At 49.7% G+C, this 26,292-nt stretch overlaps 4 protein-coding genes and 1 non-coding gene across 7 annotated transcripts in view; 2 read left to right on the forward strand and 3 right to left on the reverse strand.

The window, feature by feature from the left end:
• The window catches only part of Ttll13 (tubulin tyrosine ligase like 13), a 16,345-nt gene extending 13,996 nt beyond the window's left edge, over positions 1-2,349 (reverse strand). The window contains exons 1-3 of one of the 2 annotated variants that reach the window (XM_050153928.1): positions 2,095-2,349; positions 1,356-1,440; positions 448-488 (exon numbers count right to left, since the gene is read on the reverse strand). Coding sequence is in view for 1 of the 2 variants with exons in the window: in XM_050153927.1 (XP_050009884.1) it covers positions 448-488; positions 1,356-1,639 (325 nt within the window). In the remaining variant the exon portion in view is untranslated. Of the gene's footprint in view, positions 1-447; positions 489-1,355 lie in introns of both variants that reach the window. The other variant, XM_050153927.1, reaches the window with a different exon arrangement.
• Positions 2,350-6,262: 3,913 nt separating this feature from the next.
• LOC126508742 (U6atac minor spliceosomal RNA) lies at positions 6,263-6,385 on the forward strand. Its single transcript, XR_007593955.1, has one exon. It is a non-coding gene; the product is annotated as a U6atac minor spliceosomal RNA (small nuclear RNA).
• Positions 6,386-8,704: 2,319 nt separating this feature from the next.
• On the reverse strand, positions 8,705-13,298 carry Gdpgp1 (GDP-D-glucose phosphorylase 1). Of its 2 annotated transcripts, none has more exons than XM_050153985.1 (2): positions 13,036-13,298; positions 8,705-10,611 (listed from the first exon to the last, which is right to left on the reverse strand). In XM_050153985.1, the coding sequence occupies exon 2, from the start codon at positions 10,601-10,603 to the stop codon at positions 9,443-9,445; it is 1,161 nt and encodes a 386-aa protein (XP_050009942.1). In that variant the 5' UTR covers positions 10,604-10,611; positions 13,036-13,298; the 3' UTR covers positions 8,705-9,442. The 2 variants fall into 2 exon arrangements, with proteins under 2 accessions (XP_050009942.1, XP_050009943.1); XM_050153986.1 differs by lacking the exon at positions 13,036-13,298 and adding an exon at positions 12,335-12,989.
• A 253-nt stretch (positions 13,299-13,551) lies between these two features.
• On the forward strand, positions 13,552-18,068 carry Cib1 (calcium and integrin binding 1). Its single transcript, XM_050153988.1, has 7 exons — positions 13,552-13,702; positions 13,833-13,867; positions 15,176-15,284; positions 16,750-16,900; positions 17,015-17,133; positions 17,214-17,302; positions 17,836-18,068. The coding sequence occupies exons 1-7, from the start codon at positions 13,652-13,654 to the stop codon at positions 17,855-17,857; spliced, it is 576 nt and encodes a 191-aa protein (XP_050009945.1). The 5' UTR covers positions 13,552-13,651; the 3' UTR covers positions 17,858-18,068.
• Positions 18,069-18,630: 562 nt separating this feature from the next.
• Sema4b (semaphorin 4B) overlaps positions 18,631-26,292 on the reverse strand; it is a 40,615-nt gene continuing 32,953 nt past the window's right edge. The window contains exons 9-15 of the mRNA XM_050153984.1: positions 25,501-25,682; positions 25,232-25,382; positions 24,225-24,435; positions 23,999-24,114; positions 23,614-23,780; positions 20,844-20,929; positions 18,631-20,277 (exon numbers count right to left, since the gene is read on the reverse strand). Coding sequence (XP_050009941.1) covers positions 19,538-20,277; positions 20,844-20,929; positions 23,614-23,780; positions 23,999-24,114; positions 24,225-24,435; positions 25,232-25,382; positions 25,501-25,682 — 1,653 coding nt within the window. The 3' untranslated portion in view covers positions 18,631-19,537. The remainder of the gene's footprint in view (positions 20,278-20,843; positions 20,930-23,613; positions 23,781-23,998; positions 24,115-24,224; positions 24,436-25,231; positions 25,383-25,500; positions 25,683-26,292) is intronic.

Below are 26,292 nucleotides of genomic sequence, written 5' to 3' on the forward strand. Positions count from 1 at the left end.
TTTATTTATTTATTATGTATACAATAATTCTGTCTGTGTGTATGTGTGCAGGCCAGAAGAGGGCAGCAGACCTCATTGCAGATGGTTGTGAGCCACCATGTGGTTGCTGGGAATTGAACTCAGGACCTTTGGAAGAGCAGGCAATGCTCTTAACCACTGAGCCATCTCTCCAGCCTGTTTTTTTTTTTTTTTGTGTGTGTGTGTGTGTGTGTGTGTGTGTTTGGTTTTGCCAGCTAACTGTGGAGACACCTTCCCTACCAGTGTGACAAGCTACTATAGCGACATCTCAGCTGCCAGGAGCTAAGCCTGGGGACGCCCAGGAACCTCGGTGTAGGTAGTAGGTCACCTAGGCAGGAGCCAGGGGCTGGGAGAATGACTGTGGCTGTCCCAGGAAGAAGAACAACCCCTCTTGCACACACGGCTGTGGAAGATGGGGCCAGCGCTTACCACTCTCATACTTGCAGTTGGTCAGGTTGATGGCCAGGGGTCTAAAATGAAGGAGAACAGAAATCAGGCAGAGCGGGAGGGCAGGGGAGGCTCCAGGCTGCCGGGAGCTCAGGTGAAGAAACGGCTAACAAATGTATAATATAAATTCATTTTCTCTAGCAACATCTTAAATACCAAACCAACATGCCAAATCAGCTGGACAGACCCAAATGGTTCTGATTATTTTTTTCCTGTTGCAGCAAAGATTAATACCGCTCCAGTCTTTCATTTCAAGAGGGTGTTTCTCTGTGTAGCCCTGGCTGTCCTGGAATTTGCTCTGTAGACCAGGCTGGCCTGGGACTCAGAGATCAGCCGGTCCCTGAATGCTGGGATCAAAGGCATATACCACCATGACCAGCTCCCCGCCCCTTTTTGATGAGCATTGGGAATTCAAACTCAAGCCTTCGGTGATGCACTCTAGGCTCTCTTCCCCATTGAGCCATCACTTCAGCCCATTGCTATATGGTTTTCTTTCTTTTCTTTTTTTTTTTTTTTTTGAGACAGGGTTTCTCTGTGGCTTTGGAGCCTGTCCTGGCACTAGCTCTGTAGACCAGGCTGGTCTCGAACTCACAGAGATCCGCCTGCCTCTGCCTCCTGAGTGCTGGGATTAAAGGCGTGCGCCACCACCGCCCACCGCTATATGGTTTTCTATATCAGGGTCCCAAACTGGCCCGGAATGAATAGTAATTCTTCTGTCTCAGCCTTCCCATTGCTGGGATTATTGATGGATGCACACCATAACCTGGTTCTCCTCTGGTCTCCCAAAGGCTAACGTAAACCGCTTATATCCCATCATTCTCCCCTACCAAATGGTGGCCAAGGGGTGACTCTCTAGAGCCAGACCTCTTAGGGGTCTAGGGGAAAGTTACCTTCGTTTCCGTTTTCTCTTTCTCCTCCCAACTTCCAAATCATCTGTGTCTGTTGCACTTAGGATTTTCTTTGGAATTTTCTTGGCTATAACAGATAAGGTAACCCCATTCTCAAATTCTTTATAGTCAGCTTTTGCAAGTGCCTGCTGGGAAGAGTTAGGGGTGGTAGCTTCCTCTCTAACACACTCTTCCTCAGACTCTTCTTCCTCAACATAGTCTTCCTCAGATTCACTGTTCTTACAGGTACTGGGCTCCATCCTCTTTGATTCTAAGGGGAAAGGCATGGGAATGAAATATTTATCAGACCTCCTTCCAGGCCCAGGAAGTCCTGCAGGAATTCACCCAGAGACCCTTTATGGAGCTAGAAGAAAATGTTGCTCTTTCAGACCAATGTAGACTAGGTTGTTTCCAAGTACAGGGCTGTGGGGAGCACGGGATGTTGGTAGGATGTAAGCCCTGAACTAAAAGACCCCATCATCCAGGACTACCCCGGGCCATACGACACACTGACGTGCATGCAGAACAGAGCAGGCAGAAGCTACGACCGCGGCTGTTTTCTTTCCTGAATAGAAAGAGAGGTGGCTGACAGAACTGGAGGACTCTTAGCTTTAAAATACCCCTGATGATCAAAGGTTCTCGGGCCGGCCCTTTCCCTGAGCCAGGATTCAGTTTCCCTATGTGAACACGTCAGGGTCGGGCTCTGATAGAGGAAAGGAATCCCACGGCAGACACTGCCCACCCGAGGTTTCGAGGAGAGCTCAGGGGCTGCTGGAGCTGCCCCTAGCAGCCCAGGGTTGGACTCAGCTGGTCGCTCATGGCCGACCCTCGCCCGCTGCGGCGGCTCTTCCTGGGCGTTGCTGGACGTCGGGGACCGTCTCTTCGTTCCACAGGACTGTCTGTCCCCGCCGTCGCGAGGGGGAGCCCGCTCCCCCTCGGGGTTAACTCCTAGCTCCGAGATCCTGGCGGCGGCGGCGCCTCCTTAAGCAAGCCGACGGCCGCCGCCGCCGCCGTCGCTATGGACACGAAGGCGGACCCTATTGGAGTAGCGTTCTGGGGGCGTGGCCTTCCCGGGAACCACACCCACTCTGGTGCCAGTCGAAGCCATCTTGGCCCCGGGTTGTCTCCTTTTGCCCGGTGCAGCTGGAGGTCAGAGTGCGGAAGAGCCCGTGATCAACCAAGAGGGATTCTTCTAATGCTTTATAGGACTTGTAGTCCTCCTGCACTGGCGCGGGTGGGCGCCTTCTCCACCCACCTTTCCTGCAATCCGATGGACTAGGCAAACAAGTCTGTTATTTGGGACAAATAGCTGCTTTTGCTTCTTCTGCATTTTAGGAATGGTGCTCTGGGGCTGGAAAGGTGGCTCAGCGGTTAAGAGCACTGGCCGTTCTTGCAGAGGTCTTGAGTTCAATTCCCAGCAACCACATGGTGGCTCACAACCATCTATAATGAGAACTGTTGCCCTTACCTGGTGTGCAGGCAGAACAATGTATACACAGTAAATAAATAAAAAAGTCCCCTCCCTTGACAGGGACAGCAAGCGATTAGGACACGTGCCTTCTGAGGTTTTCACCCTGATAAACTGAAACAGTTCCATTAACGAATTACAGAATGGGGCCAGAGAGGTGGTTCAGCGGGTTAAATGTTTACTGACAGGCCCGCGGACTTGAGTTCGACCCCTGGAACCCACATGGTGGGGGGAGAGAACCAGGGCAACAGTAAACTGTCCTCCTCGACCTCTACACCCCATGCCTTGGCATGGAGCCCTCCACCATAAACAAGTTTTTACTAGAACGATGAGGAAATAGTAGTTACCTCATCCGATTGCTCTGTTGTTACCGCCTTTCTATACCTGATATTTCCCTACTGACTTCCACTAGCCTCCTCCACCAGTCCCAACCCAATTTGTGCTTTAGTTTATTTTTTTTTTGTTTGGTTGGTTTTGGTATTTTTTTTTTTTTTTTTTTTTTTTTTTTGGTTTTTTCGAGACAGGGTTTCTCTGTGGCTTTGAGCCTGTCCTGGAACTAGCGCTGTAGACCAGGCTGGTCTCGAACTCACAGAGATCCACCTGCCTCTGCCTCCCGAGTGCTGGGATTAAAGGCGTGCGCCACCACCGCCAGGCTGTTTTGGTGCTTTTTTGAGATAGGGTTTCCTCTATGAAATAGTCTTGACTGTCTTGAAACTCTCTCTAAACCAGGCTGGCTTCGAACTCACAGAGATCCGCCAGCCTCTACTTCCTGAGTGCTGGGATTAAAAGCGTGTGCTACCACTGCCTGGCTGAATTGTTTTGTGTGGCAAAATTCAGAGAACGTGTTTTGTTAAGAAAAAAAAAAAGACAAACATTCCAGATGTTACATGAATATGAGTATTTTCTGCTTACTGAAAATTTGCCAAAGTAATTGGTTGTGTGGTAATGGAGGCTTTTGCCACTTGTAATTTTTTTTTTAATTATCTTATGTGTATGAGCTTTTGCCTGCATGTATGGATCTGGACAGCATTCTTGCCTGGTGCCTGTGCAAGTCAGAAAAAGGCATCAGATCCCTTGAGACTGGAGTTACACATGGCTGTCAGCCACCGTGTGGGTGATGGGAACTGAACCTGGGTCCTCTGGAAGTGCAATAAGTGCTCTTAACTAGTGAGTTGTTTCTCCAGCATTTATTAAACAATTATTTTATGTGTATGTCTGTGTGCTTGAGTGCGTATCTGTGAGAGGCCAGGAAAGGGTGGTGAATCCTCTGTAACTGGAATTATAGATGGTTGTGAGCTGCCACGTGGGTGCTGGGAGTCATATCCAGGTACTCTGGAAGAGCAGCCAGTGTTCTTAACAACTGATCCATTTCTCCAGCCCCTTCTTTCATTCTTTTAAAAATTTACTTATTCCAGGACAGGCTCCAAAACCACAGAGAAACTATGCCTCAAAAAACCAAAAAAAAAAAAAATTATTTTATTTGTATGGGTGTTTTGCATGCATTTATATATGTGTGTCACATGCATGCAATGCCCTCAGAGGCCATTGTCAGTCCTCTAGAAATGGCGCTACATATGGTTGATAGTTGCCATGTGGGTGCTTGGAACCAACGCTGGTTCTCTACAAAAGATACGAGCGCTCCTAACTGCTGAGCCATCTTTCCAGCCCTGAGCCATCTCTAGACTCTCATTATTTTATTCTTTTTTTTAAAAATATTTATTTATAATGTATACAATATTCTGTCTGTAAGCCTGCAGGCCAGAAGAGGGCACTAGGTATCATTACAGATGGTTGTGAGCCACCATGTGGTTGCTGGGACTTGAACTCAGGACCTTTGGAAGAGCAGGCAATGCTCTTAACCTCTGAGCCATCTCTCCAGCCCCCTCATTCTTTTATTCTTAAAATCAGTATTCTATGTGATTAAAAAAAAGTATTATTCTAGCCAGGTGGTGGTGGCAGCGCCTTTAATCCCAGCACTTGGAAGGCAGAGACAGGCAGATTTCTGAGTTTGAGAACAGCCTGGTCCACAGAGTGAGTTCCAGAACAGCCAGAGCTGTTAGACAGAGAAACCTTCTCCTGGAAAAACAAACAAATAAAAAACTCCCAAAAAGGAGATTATATTAAAAAAAAAAAAAAATCTCTTGATCTTTTTACTCCTTAAAGGGGTTTCAAGTAAGTAAACAAGCAAGCATTATAAGTGCAAGAAAAATTACCCTGACATCTAAAATGTAAACAAATATTTTGTCATAAACAGGTCAAGTCAATACATATTTATTTTGAAACTTGTATCATCAAACCCTTCCTTAAATTTAAGATGTTGTTGAATGACATTTTTGAGGAAGAGTTCATAACTTAGATGGAATTCTGTAAGGTACATATGCTCAGTGTACAATCTTTTAAATTGTATACCTATAACAAGAGAATGAAAAGTGTGTTTTTAGGGGCTGGAGAGATGGCACAGAGGTTAAGAGCACTGGCTGCTCTTCCAGAGGTCCTGAGTTCAATTCCCAGCAACCACATGGTGGCTCACAGCCCTCTTCTGGTACCCTCTTCTGGCCTGTAAGCATATATATAGACAGAACATTGTATACATAATAAATAAATCTTTTTTTTTAAAAAATATTTATTTATTTATTATGTATACAATATTCTGTCTGTGTGTGTTCCTGCAGGCCAGGAGAGGGCACCAAACCTCATTACAGATGGTTGTGAGCCACCATGTGGTTGCTGGGAATTGAACTCAGGACCTTTAGAAGAGCAGGCAATGCTCTTAACCGCTGAGCCATCTCTCCAGCCCTAAATAAATCTTTTTTAAAAAGTGTGTATTTAGGCATTGATGTACCCTTGTCAAAGTTTTTTCTGTGCTTCTCAAGATGATTGTAACTGACCCTGAAAAGTGATGTAATTTGGTAATAACTTCACAATTCAAATCAAGGAATTTGCATAAAAAGGGCAGGGGTGTAAACAGGCTTTTCTGTCCTACGGGTTCCATAGTCCCTTTTAAAATAACCATTCAGAGGCTTAATATATAATTAGAAACAATTTAGCCTATTACTAACTAGCTCTGTTTGGATTTCTCACCTGGCTATATCCTGCCTTGCTATAGGCCAAAACAGCTTCTTTATTAACAAATGGTAATAAAATATTCACAGCATACAGAGGGGTTATCCCACACACAGCACAGGGCTTCCAGATGGCTCGGCAGGTAAAGGAATTCAAGATTGATGACCTGAGTTAGAGAGTCCTCAAAGTAAGAGAAAGACTGACTTCCCAAAACTTACCCACTGATCTAGACAGACACACACAGATACAAAATAAATTAATAAATGTAATTTTAAAGTGAAGACTTGGGGTTGGGATGTAGATCAGCTGGGTAGACTAATGGCCTAACGTGCACAAAGCCCTGGGTTGATCTCCAGCACCCCATAAAAGAGACGTGGTGGTGTTGTTTGAAAGGAGAGAAGGTTAGCACTCCCCTTGCCGAGGATGGAAGAGGCCCTTGGGCCTAATAACATGCATATGGTTAAGTTTAAAAAAAAAAAAAAAAGGCAGACATGGTGGCTTTCACTTGTGATCCCAGCACTTGGGAGGTGGTGGCAGGAGATTCAAAAGTTCAAGGTCATCCTGAGAAACAAAGTGTAAGCTAGAATTCCTAAAAAAAAAAAAGGCCAGTTTTTTTTTTGTAGCACTCATATTTAATCCCAGCTTTCAGAGGGAGAGGCAGACAGATCTCATGAAGAGTTCAAGCCCAGCTTGGTCTACATATTAAGTTCCAGGACAGTCAGGGCTATGTAGACAAATCCTGTATCAAAAAACAGACAAACAAAAAATTAGATTTCCTGAGAAGTAAGCCCTGTCTTCAAAGACTTTTTCCATCTCCATTGGAATGTTGGTTGGCTTGACTTGATCTTGTTCAAGTCTTGCGCAAGGATATTAGTCCGGGTTCTCTAAGGGAACAAAGCTTTGTTTATATATATTCTCTCTATATGTGTAGAAGGTTGTCTCACCCGGGAGAACCCAAGAATCCAGCTGTTGTGCAGCCTGCAAGGCAGCATGTCTCAGCAGTCCCTTCCTGGCCTTGGAGGCCTCAAGGATTCTTGGAGAGCTTCGGGTTTTCAGTCTATGTTGGGATCTCAAAGAAGTTGGTCCTAATATTTATGGATGTTTTTGTTTTGAGACAAGGTTTTCCTATGTTGCCCTGGCAAACCTGGAACTCACTATGTAAACCAAGATGACCTCAAACCCATAAATACTCTGCCTCCTCAGTGATGTGATTAAAGGCATTATGCCACCTTGCCGGGATGGGTGTTTTTTGTTTTGTAGCTGGGGTCTCCTCATGTAGCCCTGGATACCTTCCAAGTTCCAGAGGTCTGCTTCCTGAGCCTGGCTCAGCCATCACTCTTAACATCTGAACCATCTCTCCATCCCCTTTGTTTTTACAAAACAGGGGTCATGCTTGTACCTCAAGCTGGCCTGGAATTTGTGGCAGTCTCCTGCCCTAGCCTCCCAAATGCTAGGATTACAGGTGTGTGCCATCACACCTAACTCAGCTTTAATCCCAGCACTCGGGAGGCAGAGGCAGGTGGATCTCTGTGAGTTCAAGATCAGCCTGGTCTACAAAGCTAGTTCCAGGACAGACTCCAAAGCCACAGAGAAACCCTGTCTCAGAAAAACAAAACAGGGAGACAGAGGCAGGCGGATCTCTGTGAGTTCGAGACCAGCCTGGTCTACAAGAGCTAGTTCCAGGACAGGTTCCAAAACCACAGAGAAACCCTGTCTCGAAAAACCAAAAAAAAAANAAAAAAAAAAAAAAAAAAAAAAAAAAAAAAAAAAAAAAAAAAAAACAAAACAAACAAACAAAAAAAAACCCAACAACTTCCCAGACTGACTCAACCACAGGTAGGGTACAGGGGCTTAGCTGTTGAAAGATTCCAGGAGGGCCATCAACTTTGAAAGACAGCACTACCATCATGGAAGCTGCTGACTGGATAGACCCTCTCAACTATGCATTGTATCAGCGTTAGTTAAGTCCTGGCCTCTCAAGTCAAGGCCTGTGCTTCGGCCTTGACTCTGCTAATAGCTGCTTGACCTAAGAAAGTGACTGTGTCAACAACCATTTCTTCACCTGCTAAGTGGAAGCAGTAAAAGGACCATCACTTCTTTAAAAAATTAAGCCAGGATATGCTTTAGTCCTAGCATGCAGGAGCAGAGGCAGTCAGATCTCTGTGAGTTGGTGGCCAGTCAAAGCTACACAGTGAGACCCTGTCTCAAAACAAACAGAGCCGGGCGGTGGTGGTGCCCGCCTTTAATCTCAGCACTTGGGAGGCAGAGGCAGGTGGATCTCAGTGAGTTCGAGGCCAGCCTGGTCTACAAAACGAGTTCCAGGACAGCCAGGACTGTTACACAGAGAAACCATGTCTCGAAATAAAACAAAAACAAAAGTAAAAGCAAAACAACAAAAAAACCCAAAGAGAAAACTTGTTAGGTTTGTTCAGTGCCCATGTGGGAAGTCAGAGAAACTTGCAGGTGCTGGTTCTCCTTGAACGAAGTGTGTCCCAGGGATGAAGCTCCTGTCCTTGTGCTTGATGCCAAGTACCTTCAGCCCTGAGCTCTCTTGCTGGCCTATGACCAGCATTAAAAAACATTTAAGGCAGAGTTGGTATGTGATCTAGGCTGCCTTTGAGCTCACTAGTCAACCCTGTTATTGGGGGCTAGAAGAAAATCTAGGATGGATTTTCAGAGAGACGGGGAGTTGAGCATCTGAATGAAGCAGTGCTGAGTGCAGGGGAGAGGCAAAGCCAGCCACAGGCAAAGCTGGAATCCAGGCGATTCAGGGACTAAGGTGGGGAGTTAGTTCTTTGAGGAGTTTGAGACTAGCCTGGGCAACAGAGCAGACTCCATTTATTAAGGAAAAAAAAAAGGCAGTCAGTGGTGGGGAAAGGGCAGGAGCAAAGGTCAGATAAGGAAACGGTAGCTGGGTGCATCCATAACCCACCAAAACAGAGGCCAGTGACTCTCACCAAAAGACAAAGTCCAGATAGCAGCCAGGAATGGGAAACTCACACCTCCTAATTTAATTAGGAGACCTCCACCTGAAAAAGGGTTTCTTTGTGTAGCCTGGACTGCCTTGAACTTGATCTGTAGGTCACACTATCCTGGAATTGATGGAGATCTCCCTGCCTCTGCTGCCCCCACCCCCACCCCAGGCTGGGATTGAAGGTATGTATCACCACCACCTGGCACATTTACTTTATTTGAGATACATTTACTTTTATCTGTGTGTACATGTATGTGTGTGTATGCCATGGTGTGTGTGTGGAAGTCAGAGGGCAACCTGGACCACATGGGCACTGGAGGTTGAACTCAGGTCTACAGGCTTGGCAGCAAGCACTCTTCCCCCAGGGAGTGATCTATCTGGCCCTCAATGGTAGAGTGGTTACCCCTGGGGCTTGTCTAAGGGAGGGGAGAAGCAGCTGGAACATTCCTGGGACTATATCCATTCTTTATACTCAGTCCTTGAGTTGAGCAGTGGGAAGGCCGTCATACAAGAGATGCCCAAATACCAGTGATTAGCAGCCTTTGGAAAGGGCCTCGAATCAAGAAAGAAGAAACTCCTGAAGAATCACAGCTCTTCCTGGGCCATCAGGGCCACAAGCGCTGCCTGCACCTCCTCTGCCTGAGCTTGGGGCAGCAGACAGTCCTGAATGAGGGCCACCGCAGCTGCCTCTGTCAAGCTGCCAAAGTCCTGGGATGTCTTAACAGGTAGGTGGCCAGCCAGCTCACAGAGTGCAACATTGAAAGCCCCACTTTCCTTGATTCCAAAGCTGGATTTCCGGGCCCACAGGATGACTCGGAGCCCAGTGAGGCCTGCGGAAGATGATGCTGGCCCGGGTGGAGTGCCCCGGGTCACAAATAAATTATGTGCAATCTCATGGTTACTCAGATAGTCAGTGGCCCGGCATACCCTGCGAATTAAGCCTTCCATGTCAGGCCCTGGCCCACTAGTGTAGAAGAGGAAGCCAGGGGCTGGGAGGGCCTGCAGCAGATGGATATAGCCCTTTGGGTCTAGAGGTGTGCTTGGGGCGCCCTCCACAGGCAGTGGGTGGGCCAGGTAGTACCCATGCAGGTGGAGATGGTTCACAGAGGCCAAACCTCCCAGGCTGTTGAAGCCGACCCGGAAGCCTGGGTGCAAACTCAGTAGCACAGCTTCAAGCCCCGCCCGCAGTGTCCCAGGCAGCAGGCGCTGGGGGAGCCCAAGAGCAGGCTCAGGCACCAGCAGCACGTGCCCCCACTCCAGGGGGCTAACATTGATCAGCACAAGGATGTCCTCTTGCTTTGGGCCATCGGGCTCCCGTCGTCGCAAACGGAAAAGGACTTCTCCAGGTCGGATTTTATTGAAGTTAAACTGTTCGGGATCAAACTCCTGCCTCACACTTTGGATATTCTGGGGTGGCCTCCTCTGTATTCCTCGTTCTACATTCAGCTGAGCTACAAAGCCCACGGAACCAGGGAGGATTTGGGTCTGCAGATCTTCCAGGCGGTATCGAAAGAGGCCCAGCTCCACTCGCTGCTTCCATGCAGAACAGAGAGCAGAGTCAAAGCGGGACCGTGGCAGTGAGTCCAGGGCGAGGCCTGCATTCCCTGGCCATTGGATTCCCTTCCCGACGAGGTCTTTCTGTCCATAGACAAAGTCCGGGATGCCTTGCTCCTCCCAGACCTCAGGCTTCAGAGGGAGCAGATAGGAAGTTTCCTGTGAATCCTGTGAACCATCTGGAGCAGCCATGAAGCTACCTGAAACAGAGATGAAACGTACATAAATAAGAGACAGCCCGTTTCCAGAGGTTTTTTTTTTTTTTCGAGACAGGGTTTCTCTGTAGCTTTGGTGCCTGTCCCTGAACTAGCTCTTGTAGACCAGGCTGGCCTCAAACTCACAGAGATGCACCTGCCTCTGCCTCTGGAGTGCTGGGATTAAAGGTGTGCACCACCACAGCCTGGCTGCTTTTGATTTTTTTTAACAACAAAAAAACCTGCACCACCACAGCCCAGCTCAGAGATTATTATTATTTATTTTTAAAATATTTATTTATGTATTATGTATGCAATATTCTGTCTGTATGCCTGAAGGCCAGAAGAGGGCGCCAGACCTCTTTACAGATGGTTGTGAGCCACCATGTGGTTGCTGGGAATTGAACTCAGGACCTTTGGAAGAGCAGGCAATGCTCTTAACCATTGAGCCATCTCTCCAGCCCCTATTTATTGTTTTATATTTATTTTATCTTTTTTTTTTTTTTTGAGACAGGGTTTCTCTGTGTAGAGTTTCTCTGGCTGTCCTCGAACTGGCAGATAGATCCATCTACCTCTCCCTCCTGAGTACTGGGATCACCACCACAGCCCGGCCAGAGATTATTTTTGAATCATGTTTTTACTCTAATTCTAAAACTGAGAAAATTGATTAAGTCAAGGATTTGCCGTGCATAGGCGAAAAGATACCAAACCAGTCAGCACATGAATGAAGATAATGTGAAATTCAAGGTTCAATGCTGTAGGATTTCACCCTGGTCAGCACTGATGAGCAGAAGGTAAAGAAGCAGAAACTTAGAAGCAAAGGAGCTGAAATGAACCAGACCCCTCATTTGGACTGTTTTTAAAATCCTGAAAAATCAAATAAAACAAAAGAAAAATAAAAGCAAGAGATAATGTGACCTTGGCAAAATATTTAGAAAGCATAGACATTGTTCATAATCCTATAATCTGCAAATGAGGGTGCTTTTACTGAATTAAAAATATAGCCAGGCATAGTGGTGCACCCAGCACTCGGGAGGCACAGGCAGGTGGATCTTTTGAGTTCAAGGACAGCCTGGTCTACAAAGTGAGTTCCAGAAGAGCCAGAGACACACAGAGAAACCCTGTCTTGAAAATCAAACATGTGTGTGTGTAATAAAAATATATTTTGAGCTAGGTTTGGTGGCACATTTCTTTAATCTCAGTTCTTGAGAAGCAGAGGCAGTTGTTTTTACTGTTTGGTTGTTTTTGTTTTTGAATCTGGAGATGATGGCAAACACTCTGATCTCAGCACTTAGGATGCAGAGGCAGAAGGATCTCTGTGAGTTCAGAGACGAGCCTGTATAGCATGGCTACTTGAGAGACCCTGTCTCAAAATCAGTCAATCAATTAAAATAAATTTAAACACAGAGGGAAAAGGAACTCTCAAAACAAATAAAGGTGTGTGTGTGTGGGGGGGGGTGTTGGAGAGATGGCTCAGCAGTTAAGAGCACTGAACTCTTAACTCTTCCAGAGGTCCTGAATTCAATTCCCTACAGCTATATGGTGGCTCACAACCATTTGTAATGAGATCTGGCGCCCTCTTCTGGTCTGAAGGCATGCATGCAGACAGAACATTATATAATAAATCTTTAAGATAAATAAATAAAGGTGGAAGGGCTGGCAAGAAGGCTCACTGTGTAAAGGTGCTTGATGGATATATAGTAAACAGGGCTTTAGTAGACTGTTTTACTTGATACTGCCTAGGCAGGCCAACAATGGTAGTTGCTCAGTCCACAAGGATGGGTGTTTCAGCAATCCCAATCCGGTGCTGAAGGCCTGGAGGGTTCCTGGATAGCTATTGGGCGTTAGTCTGAGTTGGAAGCTGGAAGAGGCTGGTTCTAATGTTAGCAAATGAACTCCACAGTGCAGTAACCGGATGGACGACTTATCAGCAAGCGAAGGCAAACGGGCCACAAGCAGTTTCCTTCTTCCATTTCCCTTTTGTACGGGCTACTACCCGAAGGCAGTGTGCACATTCCCACTTCAAATAATCTGACCAAGGAAATCCCACAGGAGTGCTCAGCAGTTTTGCCTTCTCCTTGATTCCAGATCCAATCGATTGACCACCAACATTAACTGTCACAGAATCCACCTTTCCCTCCTCTTCCCTGTAGCTTGGAATCCCCACTTTTCCACGCAGTGTAAGTTTGTCCATTCGTACGTGCATCTGGTAATTATCTGAATGTCCTGGCGGTTAGGAGAAGGGAGCAAATAGGTAGACCAATCTTGGTTTCTACGGCGGGAAGCTTGAACTTTGCGGAAGGGGTCAAAGGAAGCCGGATAGCTATGACGATAAAGGCAGTGGGGATCTGTGGACAGGACCGATCTCTAAAAATCCCGAATCCTGAAACATCACTGAAACTGAATCTGTTTTGTAAAATGGAAGCCTACCTTGTCAACTGTTCCACGAATGGGCGATAACTGCACAATCAGTTTCAGGAGGCAGCAGGGAGGTAAGCTACTTCTGGAAGAGTCGGCAAGGTGGCGGGGGCTGCAGCTCGTATCCAGGAAGACAGTCTGGGACTGTCCCTCTCGGCAGAGGGGCACTGGATCTCCTCCGCGGAGGTTACCTGCTCCACCCAGGACAGAGGTCTCCAACACCTGCTTTAGGCGAGGCGGATGCATCTCCAGGTTCTGCGCGGAGAACGCAACGAGGGACGTAGTAGCCCCGACGCAAGCGCAGTTTGCACCACGTGCGAGCGGCGCGCTCTGTCCCGCCCACCAGGAGGCGGGGCCATGAAGCCTGGGCTCCGCCCAGGCGCGTCCGGCTCCTCCCCCGGGCCCTGCCTCCCGCTCTCCTGGGCCCGCGGGGAGCCGGGATCGGAGCGGCTGAGCCGTGCGGAGGGTGCCAGGGCACTGGACGCAGGGGCGGGCCCGGGGGCGGAGGCCAAGCAGCGGTTGCTGTGGGGACGGGACGGGGCGGGGCGGGGACGCGGCCCGAGGACGGAAGTGAGAAAGTTGCCGGAGTCCCGGGGAGAGTTGGTGAAGCTGTGCGCGCACCGCGGCGATGGGAGGCTCGGGCAGTCGCCTGTCCAAGGAGCTGCTGGCCGAGTACCAGGTGCGCGGGGCATCAATTCTCGCGGAGCTCGCGTGCGGGCCCGCGCCGGGGAGTGGGGTTCGGGAGCCGGCGGCGGGGCAGCCTTGGCTTTCCGGCGGCTTGCTGACCCTTGTCTGGATTTGCCTTTCAGGACCTGACGTTCCTGACCAAGCAGGAGATCCTTCTGTGAGTGCTGTCCCAATCCCTGCCCTCCACCGCGGGATTGCCAAGGGAGGGGGGCTTTGGGGGTGCTGTCCTAGCGGGGGCTTGACTGGACACCTCTCCTCCGAGGGTGGGGCCGGGTTTCACGGAAATCAAGATCAGCGGATATAGGGAGGCCCAGAGTGCAAGTCTTGCCCGCGCCGGGATCTCAGCTTTGCACCACGCATACACTCTGTGTATCCAGGAAAAGGTGGGCTGTTTGAGCCCCGCTGGCCTCCTCACTGCTGAGCTTCCTGTTAGCTTCTGGAGCAGCTGTGGCTCTGTGCGGACTTTGCCCTCTGGCAAAAGCAAGAAGCCTTGAGGAGCTGGCTCACCCTTCTCCCAGCTTTACCTGTTTAAAATACAGTAACCAACCGTTAACGTTTACTGAGCCCAGGAGCCACTGAGTGATTCCCACATTACTTAAATCTTCAGGAGGTGCTTACAGAACAAGGAAACAGGTTCAGAGGTTTCTGGTAACTTGCTTATAAAGCTCATTGTAAGTGCTTTAATGGCCAGGACGCTTGACCTAGGGAGGTTCCTGGTCTCCTCAAAGAAATTCCACTGGGAAAGAGGTGGTAGGTGAGAGAAGGGGGTCCCTGGAATGAAAGTGACATCGTATGTTTTTGCTCTTTCCTCCCCGTTGTTTAGGGCCCCTTACAGCTCCGTCCCTAACCTCTTCATTCTTTAGGAATCTTTGAAATTGTTGCTGCCATTGTTAGGGTCCAGGACCTTGTTCTCCAGGAACCTTTCATAAGAGAATGGAGCGGAGACTGATGGAGAGACCACATCCTAACCAGACTGCTTAGTGTCACATGCCTTATGCCCTAATTTAAATATAAGTCTCACATCAGCCAGACATGAAGGTTCCTGGAAAGGTGACAAGTCACTGGAACTGTGTGACACCCATCCCCGTTGACTGTTCCTCCTTGGCTGACACCAGGCTTCATCCTTCTCACATGAGATTCCTGGGGAGTTCCCGTATCTTGGGGACAACTGGTTCTGTAGCCTGACAGCCGAAGGGAACGGCACGGGTATCTCTAGATTATACAGAGTGCCTGGTATAGTGTCCGCAGACACACATGCCTCTCCTCCATAAATACCCACCCTAAGAAGGGACTCCAGGCCTCTGCTATTTTGTGACTGACTTCTGTCTGGCTGAAGGTTACCCAGTGACAGTCCCGGTCATGTGACTTACTAATACACCTGATTTCAGAATGCAGAATGGGAATGTCAGAAACCCAGGGAGCCGGGTTGCTTGAAGGCACCAGTAAGTTCCCCTCTCTCTGCCAGAGCCCACAGGCGGTTTTGTGAGTTGCTTCCCCCGGAGCATCGGAGCGTGGAAGAGTCACTGCACACCCGAGTGTCATTCGAGCAGATTCTCAGCCTTCCAGAACTCAAGGTTCAGTCCTTTCTCCACTCTCTCCTCTCCTCTCCTCTCCTCTCCTCTCCTCTCCTCTCCTCTCCTCTCCTCTCCTCTTCCCACGTCATCCATCCTGTCTCTGCTACGTTACTTAACTCTTCCTACCATTCTGATTGGGAGCACATGCCACCACACCCTGGGTTCATTTTGATGATAGTACGTAATTGTTTGTATGTGCCCATGTACACACGTAAGTGCCAGTGCCCACAGAGTACAGAAGGCGTTGGATCCCCTGGTGCTGGAGTGACAGTAGGCAGTTGTGAGCTGCCCATCATGGGTGCTGGGAACTGGATTAGGGTCCTCTGCAAGAGCAGCACAGGCTTTTAACCGCTGAGTCATCTCTCCAGCCCACTCCTCTCTTTTTAAAAACAGAAGTTTTGGGGATTGAATGCATGTCTTTATGTTTACATGGCAAGCACTTTACTGACTGGACTAATCCATCACTTCTTTTTTCTGACAGGGGGTTTTACTATGTAGCCTTGGCTGGCCTTGAACTTGCTTCTATCCTCCTTTCCCTGCCTTCTGAGCACTGAGATTAAAGACATCACCATGCCCAGCCTGCTGTGAATAAAAATAATTAGGGTTGTTGTTGTTGTTATTATTAGAGACAAGGTCTCACGGTGAAGTCCTAGCTAGCCTGGCTGGAACTCGCTATGTAAACCAGGCTATCCTTGAACTCTTAAGAGAGATTCACCTGCCTTGGCACAGAATTAAACGCACACACCATAAGACCTGTCTGTTATGACATTTCTATGCAAAGAGCCTGGCTCTGTAACAAAATAATTGTTCAATTAAATATATTTCAAAATGACCAGCGTAGTCCAGCTGGAGGGTACTTGCTTCAAGTAGCTTAGAGGCTAAAAACACTTGCCTTGTAAGCCCAAGGACCTAGGCTTGACCTCTGGAACCCATGGTGGAAGAGAAATGACTACAGAAAGTTACCCTTTGACTTCCACACGTGTATGGTGGCATGTGCTCACATGTGCGCTTACAGTTATAAGCGGCTTGTCTTGTTGCTTTGCCTTGCTTTCCTTTTCCTGCTGACTCCAGTGGTGATGTGCCTCAGTTAAGACTCCCAGGGACCATCTCTGCCCCTTTCCTGCTGACTCCAGTGGTGATGTGCCTCAGTTAAGACTCCCAGGGACCATCTCTGCCCCTTTCCTGGCTGGCTTAGTGGTCCCTCCTGAGCCCTCCATGTCCGACCTTCAGAGGTTCTCCCCTTCGAGCCTGAACTCCATGAAGTGCCACCACTGTCATCAGCTTCCTCAGGTTCCCAAAAGGGACTCAGTCATAGTGGCACATGCCTGTAATCCAGCACTTGGGAGGTAGAGACAGGAGGATCAGCCTGAATTTGTCAGACCCTCCCTCAAGTTTCTGGCTGAGTTGGCTGAGCATGTCACCCAGGCAGTGCCCTGGGACATTCACGGAAGGCTTTCTTACCCAGGCCAACCCCTTCAAGGAGCGAATCTGCATGGTCTTCTCGACGTCCCCGACCAGAGACAGCCTGAGCTTCGAGGACTTCCTGGACCTCCTGAGTGTCTTCAGTGACACAGCAACCCCAGACATCAAGTCCCACTATGCCTTCCGCATCTTTGGTAAGCACCGTAAGCAGGACCCCATTCCTTTCCACACAGGAAGTGGGGGCCAGGTGTGTGCCTGCAGAACACGTCTTGCGCATGTCCTTATTGCTCCCTGTGTCTGCCGCCTAGACTTTGATGACGACGGAACCCTGGACAGAGAGGACCTGAGTCGGCTTGTGAACTGCCTCACGGGAGAGGGCGAGGACACACGGCTCACTGCTTCTGAGATGAAGCAGCTCATTGATAATGTGAGCTGACTGTGCCTGCTGGGCCTGGGGTGTCGGGTGGAAAGGGTTGGGGCTGAAGCCTAAAGCCCTCCCTTCTCCAGATCCTGGAAGAGTCAGACATCGACAGGGATGGGACCATCAATCTCTCGGAGTTCCAGCATGTCATTTCCCGCTCACCAGACTTTGCCAGGTGTGACAGGAGCTCCCCTGCATTCTGAGTACCCACTCACTCTGGGATAGTATGACAGGGATGTTTAAGGATGTCTTCCAGAGGGGACACACTAGGGACCTAGCCCATTCCAGTTTTTGTTTGTTTGTTTTGAGACAGGGTCTCATGTGGCTCAGGCTGACCTTAAACTCCACATGCCTCTGCCTCCCTCGTACTAGTACGAGGCCTGGCTCTGCCTCCCGAGTGCTGGGATTAAAGGCGTGCGCCACCACCGCCCGGCTCAAACAAGAATCTTAAACTGTGGCAGTGCAGGTCTATAATCCCAGCACACATCCGAGGCCGGCTTGGTGTACACAGGGAATTCCAGGTCAGCTAGGGCTTGTTTAGTCATGGGAGAGAGGTGGGTATGATCAGTAAGGTCTGCACCACTTTCTACCAGAGAACCAAACACGGGCTAGGGTATAGCTCAGTGGTAGAGTTTATATGTGTAGCCCTGTGTCAGGCTCTGGGTTTGATCCCCAGCACCAAACCCAACTCACTCCTTCCTCCTGCAGCTCCTTTAAGATCGTCCTGTGATGGCTTCTGAGCACCAGCATCCTGTCCAAGACCTTTCCACTGCTGAGATGTGGCCAAGGTCACGCCTGTGTGTCAGGGCCAGTGCCGGCCCGGCCTGGAGAGGGCATTGCAGCATGGCCCCTGGTAGGGGAGGGCCCTCCTCCTCCCCCTTCTCATTGCTGTTGTCATCACTGTTTTTACTAATCGGTAATAAAAGGTTAGGAATGTTTGACTTCCTCGTATGACACAAAGCGGACCGGACTCGCAGGAGCTGCTGATCATCCGTACTTTGGACACACTCAAGTACATTTCCACACGGGAGAACTTGGGCATGGCAAAGAAAAGTCCATTTTACCACATCTTCCTCTGGAAATTTTAAACACTCCAGAGTGAAAAAAAAAAAAAAAAAAGTCCTTCCTTGTGCCCTGAACTGCATGCGGACAAAAGGGAGTCACCCTGCTAACTACATCCCGGCCAGGTGACAGCAGGCAGGCTTGAGAAAAAGGCTTGGGACCCCGGAAAGATGGAACTTTACAAAGCAGAGCCAGGCTGGGGAGATTGCTCACTTGGTCACGTGTCTGCCTCAGAAGCATGAGGACTTCAGTCCCTAAGTCCCAGTGCTGAGGAGGTAGAGACAGGAGGCCCCCCGGGACTAGCGGGCCAGCCGCTCTATCCTAAGGGTGAACTCCAAGCTAATGAGACCCCGTGTGAAGAAAGGAGTGCAGTTCCTAAGGGTGACACCTAAGGACATGCACACAAAGCAAAGTCCTTCCAGAGTCAGGGCCACAATTAACTAGAATTCCTCAAGATTTTATTTAAAAAAGAAAGTAAAGTGCATCTTATTAAAAAAATATAAAACCCATGTAAATTCAGGGTCCTTGTGATGGGCAGTATCCCTTAGACTAAGTGACAGACAGGGCAGGGTGACCTAGGAGTGGGAGAAGATAAGAGTTCAGCAGTCCCTGTGCTGGAACTGAAAGACAGGGCTGGCGAGGTGGGTGGGGTCATGGTTCTCTGGGGAAAAGGCAGCAGGCAACAAAGTCTTCTATAGTGAACTCCCCTGGGGTCACTCCCTTGTTCTCTTGAGGCCACAGCCTGATACAGGCCTGGTAAGTCCAGGAACTGGGACTGGGCCCAGGTCCAGTGAGGAGGGCTGCAGAGCCAGCCTAGCCCTCGGGTCCCTGAGGTGGTAGGGTGTCAGCAGCCACAGATGCGTCCTCGGTGGGCTGGCGCTGGATCAGGGCCCCTGCTCTGCACTGAGAAAGGGTAGCCCAAGGCGGCAGAGTAAGGTGGAAGGTGGGACAGGCCAGTCGGGGAAGGAGTCCCAACGCCATCTCACACAGCCACTCTGGCTAAGTGTCCAAGACTCCAGGCAGGCTGGAGTGGCTGTGTCTGTGTCGTTTTCCTCCTTGTCTTGGTCTTCTTCCCTCTTGCTCTGGCTTCACAGTTGCGGTTGTCTTTTAAACAAAGGGCTCAGTTTAAGTAGCAGAGTTCTGCCACAGGACAAGGCCCTCTGGCCCCTGGAGGCAGATCCGTCTTCGGCCAGGCACTGGAACCAGCTGGCTGGGCTGTCGGGACTGTGATACCACCTGCCTCCCAGGCAGGGTACCATGGTTGTGTTCTGTGAGAAGCAGAGGTCTAGCTGACCTCCACCGAACATTCACAGCCCGAGGCCAGGGTGGCCACATCTCAAGTCACTTCTCATACCACAGAGTCTCGGATCTCAGAGCCCAGGCGAACTCGGGGCCGGGGGCACATGGGAGACACCTCCACAAAGCTGTCCTGAATACTCAGTGGCCTCTTCTCAGACTCAGTAAAGACTCGGGGCCCTGGGGAGCTATCCGACAGGGCCTGGTAGCCTCGGTGGTCAAGCGGGGTGCTAGGAGGGCCCACACCATTGAGTGGCCGGGTCTCAGGTGGGAGCACTATAGGGCGAGTCTTGGGGGACACAGTGGCACATTCGCCCTGCTTTAGGAAAAGCTTCATGCCATCCCGATGTCGGTAGAGAAAGAACAAAGCTACAAGCACCACGGCAGACCCAAACAGAACGCACATCACGAGGAACTCATTCCAGTATGACTTGTCGGCACCCCAGCTGGCCCTGCCGCCAGCGGGCGCGCTCACTCGTGATGTGTTGATAATGACCGGGACGCCATCACGCTGGTCCTTTTGGTCCATCTCCCCATCCTCCATCACCTCTGGGCAGTAGCTGGCCACCAGCTGCCGGAATCCTTCTTCTACTGACCAGCACTGGAACATCCCCAACCTCTGCTGGCTGCCTACCAGGAGCAGGTCGCCAGTGGGCAACACGCGACAAGAGGCAGAGGCATTGACAGGGCTCCCGTTGTATAACCAGAGCCGAGTGGCCAGGTTTGAGAGGAGTGGGCACGCCAGGGTGTTCACTGTGTTGGGCTGGATCTGGACTTGTTTACATGGCTTGCCTGTGGGCAGAACAGACAGGGGTAGAAGGAGCTGGTGGTCAGAGTAACCCCAAGCTTAGTCCCATCCTCCTGGCTGTGCTCCGGTGCTATGATGCTGCGGTGATTTGAATGAAAATGCCCCCCCCCCATAGACTCATAGGCAATGGCATTATTGGAACTTGGCCTTGTTGGAGGAAGTGTGTCACTGGGGGTGGGCTTTGAGGCTTCAGAAGCCCAAGCCAGACCCAGTGTTACTCTCTTCCTGCTGCCCACTGATCCAGATGTAGGACTCTTAGCTACCTCTCCGCACCATGTCTGCCTGCCTGTCATGACAATAATGGACTACATCTCCGAACTCTAAGCCAGTCCCACTGAAATGTTTTCCTTTCTAAGAGTTGCTGTGATCAGTGTGCCTCTTCACAGCAATAAAACCCTAAGATAGATGTTAATTTGGGTGATTCTTGGAACTGAGCAAGACTCACTATCTGGACCCCTTTTTTTAGGACTAAAAGAAAAAAATCTCTATCTATAAATGCCTGGAGTCATTTTCCAAGCAAATATGACCCACCTTTTCCAGGGCATCTTACCTGGTGGCACCAAAATCCGGGCCCTGGCTGAGGAAGCATTGCAGAGATCCTTGGCATTGGCTCCCTCAATGTCCTGGATCCATGGCCTGGGTATGAGAAAATCTTGGGTAGAACCCCATGGGCCAGTGTTCCCTCCCCCTCTAGACCTGGACCACCAGATCCAAAGCAGCAGGGAACAGACTTCCCTGAGCAGTCTCCACCACCATGCTTGACTGGGCATCTCCAGTTGTGATTATGTGTGTGCACATTTATGCGGAGGTTGGAGGAAACCTTGGTTCACCAACTAGGATCCACTGGGTGTCCAGTGAGCCCAGGGATTTGCCTGTCTCTCTCTTGCTACCACTATGCCTGGCATTATATGTGTATTCTGGGAATCAACTCGGGTTCTCATGCATTTGAAGCAAGTACTTCACTGACTGAACTATGCTCTCAGGCCCCTGTCTACACATTATTACAAATAAAAGTCCCAATCTCCTTCCACTATAAAAGCATAATGTGCCCGGCACATGGGAGGTAGACACAGGAGACAGAAATCCAAGATCATCTTTGACTATGTAGTGAATTGGAGGCCAGTCTAGGCTACGTGAGATCCTGTGTCAAATACATCACCCCCATTAAAAACCCAAGAGGCTGAGGCAGGAGGATAGCCCAGCCCCAGTGCAAGACTTTGTCTAAAAAGTCTGAAACTTTCCTTTTATTTTTTCTTTAAAAACAAAAAACAAACAAAGAAAACCTAGGATATACAATGTAGCCCAGGCTAGCCTCCAACTCCCAGCCCTTCTACTTTATCTTCTCTAGTGTTGAGATTACACGTGTGAAAAGAAAGATGGGTTTTCGTGCACTAAAAAACTTAGAAAACTCAGCCAGGCAGTGTGGCACACATCTTTAATCCCAGCATTTGGGGAAGCAGAGACAGACAGATCTGTGAGCTTGAGGTCAGCCTGGTCTACATAGTGAGTTCTAGGCCTGCTAGAGCTATACTGAGACCATCTCAAAGGAAAAGAAAAAAAACTCAACCAAGCATAAAGAAAAAACAACAACACTACAGAAGCCTCCCCACAACCTGCTATGAAGCAGCCAAGACAGAATTTTTGGTATGTCCTTCCAGGTTATCAGCTCCTTAAAAATCTGGGTTGTTTTTGGTTTATTTTGGGCAGGATAGGGGGCAAGACAAAAAGGTTGAAACAGAGCTTCTTTTGTTTTTGTTTTTCGAGACAGGGTCTCTCTGTAGCTTTGGAGCCTGTCCTGGAACTAGCTCTTGTAGACCAGGCTGGCCTCGAACTCACAGAGATCCGCCTGCCTCTGCCTCCCGAGTGCTGGGATTAAAGGCATGTGCTACCACCGCCTGGCGAAACAGAGCTTCTTTTGAGGCAGTGTTTCTCTCTATAGCCCTAACTGTCCTGAAACTCAATGTGTAGACCAGACTGGCCTCAAAACTCAGAAATCTGTCTGTCTCTGCCTCCCGAGTGCATGTGCCATAGCACCTGGCTGAAACAGGGTCTTATGTAGCCTAGGCTAGCCTCAAACTTGTTATGTAATCATGAGTGACTCTGAACTGCAGATTTCCGCCTCTACCTGCCTCCTAATGGGATTGATGGCAGAACACGCACCGCCATCCCCAATACTGAAGTTCCTGAACTAGTTCAAACAGACCCCAGATTTGACACCCTCTGTGAAACAAGAATGAACTAACGGGGAATGTGACGCTTCTACGCTCCAGGCATGCATTAATTTGTGTCCCTTTTCCTGTAAACAAAAGAACGCTACAGATGAGATAGCCTATGTTTATTAAAACAATGAGACTGTTTTGCTTTACACATTTGTAGACAAACACGAGGGCAGTGTGTTAAAATCCCGCCAGCTGAGGTTCTCTCAATAAAAAAAGATTTATCGCCTTCATGTATGTGTATCTACATGTGCCTAGGTGACTTTACATGTACCAGGATCTGTGCAGACCAGAGACCAGAGGGTTGGGTGCCAACCCTGGAGGTGAACTTACAGGCAGCTGGCTGTGAACTGCCTGACATGGGACCTGGGTCTTCTACAAGAGCAGCCAGTGCTCTTAACTGCTGAGCCATAACCCTTGAAAACTCATTATGTCGCAGAGAATGCCCTTGAATTTCTCCTCCCTCTACCGTCTGAGTGCTAGGGTTATACACATGCACCATGTTCCGGCCGCCCTATTTTCTCTTGATCTTTTACAACTGTATACGGAGTTTCAGGCCAGCCGAGGCTACATGAGACCCTGTCTCAATAAAACAAAAAATAAACAATAACAGCAACAACAAAACCAGGTACTGGGATTATAGGCATGTCCCCCCATCACAACTGCTCATCCTTTTTTTTTTGTTGTTGATATAGGGTCTCATTATGTAGAGCAAGATGGCCTTGAACTCTCTGAGATCTTCCTGCCTGTGCCTCCCCAATGCTGGGATTAAAGGTGTGTGCCACTAAGCCAAATCCCTATTTTCTAAATAGACATCTCAAATCAAATGTTACTCTAACTTTTTTTTTTACTGGTTTAATAGGCCGCTGTAGGGCTATGTGCATACGGCAATCCACACTAGATGTTTCATCTTCTACCAAGCCCTGTTCCCCTTTCCAGGCAGGTGAGGCAAACACTGCCTATCTGGCCCATACTGACTTTGAGGGAAGTAGAGAACTGAGAAATAAGCACATGGAGATGTGGATAGAATTGAGCCCCTGCAGGGGTCCCTGAGAGGATGGGGTGCTCAGAGACGATGAGCTCAGGGACTTTGGGAGCTCTCACCTGGAGGCCAGATCAGGCTGGTAGAGGCTGACAGGTGTGCAGCGAGAGCCGCTCCAGGCACAGTAGGGGTCTCGAGCCAGGACACAGTCTCCGCAGCTTGGGTACAGGCTGCAGTTGGCTACCGGCACTTGCACCACGCCGGAATGGGAGGAGGCGTACAACAGTCCCTACACAGCCAAACACGGAGAGTGAGAGGGCGGCATGGGCATTCGTCACTCAGTCACACTAGCCTCAGACCCTCACTACAGCCAGCCCAGGGAGTATCTGACAAGTTCTGCCCACGTCCTGTTGATGGCCACGAGTCAGGGCTCCTTAACTTTCCATCTGGCTTATGCAGGGGAGGGAGAGTTGGTTTGGTGCCAAGCTCACTCTATAGCCCACTCACCCCACGGCTGTCCAAGAGCAGGTTCTGCACAGGCTGGCCTCGAGGGAAGACCTGCAGCTCCTCAATGATGTGCACCCTGGAGCCCAGGGTCACTGCCTTGTGCAGGCGGCCGTCACCTGGAAACACGGACAGAGTTCAGGCCCTGAAGGAGCCCATTACCCAGGATCCACCAACCACGCATGGATTCCCCTCCTTCACTCAACCCTGCTCGGCTACAAGCACTCACCAGTGCCCAGAAAGAGGACATCGTAGGTGTTGTGCAGGCCAGGTACTCGGTGCACAGCCACGCGCTGGTAACGGGCTTGTGGCTGCAGCAGCAGCAAGCGGCTGCGGACCTGCCCGTCCATCAAAAAGTGGTCCTTGAGGAAGTTCAGCACTCGGTCTGGAAGCTGCAGGGACGAGCTGATCTTCCGTTCCCGGGCACTGTTGGTGATGCACTGAAGAAGGCAGAAGCAGGACGTGAGCAACAGGAATCAGAGAGGAGGCACGCCTCCACAGGGGACAGTAGTGGCCAGCCCCACCCCACCTCCGGAGCTCCAGAACACAGTGCTGGTCCAAAGACAAACTGGACGTGTGAGGAAACCCTTTGCCAAATTTGCAAACAGGCCTCAAAAACTGTGACTCCTCGTCTTGCATCTAGCGTCTGACCCTGGGATCCTCAAGCTGGGGCTGATCGGTATCGCCATACAGCCAGCCACAGCTGAGTCCCATAACTGCCCGGGTCCTGTTTCTCCCTGCGCAAGGGTTTCTCCGTGCCCAGTGATCCGCAACTAACGGCGTATGCTACAATAGCTCCAGCCCGATCGGCATTGGAGTCTGAGACAGAATAGCTCCACAATTCCGTGTGGTATCTGGGAAGGGTCCAGATTCAGCAGCCCAGAGTGGCCAAGGCTAAGTGACAGATCCTTTCTGGTCCTTCCACCTACACCTGTCCATTCTCTCACGCTGCTTGTCAGCATCACCTCCCAGTCAAACTGTTGGCACTCATATCCTGGTGGTCTACTGGGTTCCAAGCAAGTAAGAAAGGACTATTACTATGATCTGGTCATCTAGTCATTTGATAATTAGACAAGGAGGACTTGGCAGAGTCCGGGACGGACAGAGTAAAGGGACAGTAATAGTATTGTACAATATCGTGCAAAGCTGGGTATGGTGGCATCCTCCTTGTAATCCTAGGACTTAGGAGGTGGAGGCAGGATGATCAGGAGTTCAAAGTTAACTACTGATACCCACCGCTCCAGGCCGGGGCGTGGGCACCGAGTGTGTCTCAGTGTACCACTGCTGTGTCTCTCTGTTCACTTTCTTGTACAGGCCATCAAAGGCCTTCTGCACGTCATTCATGGTGAAGACACAGATGGCAGAGCCCTCTGTGGTCCCTCTGTGCCTGCCGAAGAAACAGCCAAATTAATTCCGAGTTGGGAATCAGGGTTCAAGATGGGGTCAGTGGGGTCTAGCCATTCTTTACCCTCCTGTCCCCAGCTAAATCTTAGCATTTCACTCACCACTGGGAGGTGAAGACCCCATAGAAAAGAGTCTTGTGCCAGTCCTGGGGGCTGGGGCTCAGGGTGAAGACATCTTGTAGCACGTTAAAGGGGAAGCCATCATCGGGCCGGGAGCACAGGAGTTGAGCCTTGAGGAAGGAGGTCCAGCGCTGCTGCAATACCCGCTCTCCACCCTCGTCGCCCTGGGAGAAGAGGGGCCACTGGCTTAGTCATAGACCAAAGGCCACAGCGGGAGGCACGGTGGTGCCTTGCCAGCCCTCCTCAGCAGCAGCTGAGACAGACACAGGAATGGAGAACGCGAAAAAGCCAAGACAGACATGCAACTAAAATTGAGAAAACTTAGGAAGGAGTGTGTGCTTCTCGTCATGAAAGTGCATGCCCAACAGTGAAGGATGAGCAGACAAGGACCGAGGGAAGGGACAGAAGACAGTTCAGGGACACAATGCCATCCAGCATGCCAGCATCATTGGACATGCTTCGGGTTACTCAGGCAGATCACGAATCTAGGAGTTGCAGCCAGCCAGGGAACGCAGTAGGACTTCAACCCATTAAATACATAAATGAATAAATAAACATTAGGGAAAGGAGTCTGTGATTGATTACTGAGCAAATAAGGAGCACCTTGAAATAGCACAACTCAGTTTTGTAATAAAGTTAATACAGATACATCAGCGTTAACAGATCGGCAAAGAACACTAATGTTGATGGTGGTCCTTTCTTGTAGGGATGGCAGGTTATTACCAGGCTGGCCTGGAACTCACAGAGGTCCGCCTGCCTCTGCCTCCCAAGGGC

The sequence above is a fragment of the Alexandromys fortis genome, unplaced genomic scaffold, assembly GCF_014885135.2.
Source record: "Alexandromys fortis isolate MF-2015 unplaced genomic scaffold, M_Fortis_MF-2015_v1.1 scaffold_86, whole genome shotgun sequence".
NCBI classification, from domain to species: Eukaryota; Metazoa; Chordata; class Mammalia; order Rodentia; family Cricetidae; genus Alexandromys; species Alexandromys fortis.

What these genes read in the sequence shown, in the direction of transcription:
- Gdpgp1 (XM_050153985.1), bottom strand. Translation starts at nt 10,603, where the DNA reads ATGGCTGCTCCAGATGGTTCACAGGATTCACAGGAAACTTCCTATCTG.
- Cib1 (XM_050153988.1), top strand. Translation starts at nt 13,652, where the DNA reads ATGGGAGGCTCGGGCAGTCGCCTGTCCAAGGAGCTGCTGGCCGAGTAC. An exon ending in AGCTGCTGGCCGAGTACCAG is followed by an intron (nt 13,703 to 13,832) that starts GTGCGCGGGGCA and finishes TTTGCCTTTCAG; the next exon opens with GACCTGACGTTCCTGACCAA. An exon ending in TCAGCCTTCCAGAACTCAAG is followed by an intron (nt 15,285 to 16,749) that starts GTTCAGTCCTTT and finishes TTTCTTACCCAG; the next exon opens with GCCAACCCCTTCAAGGAGCG.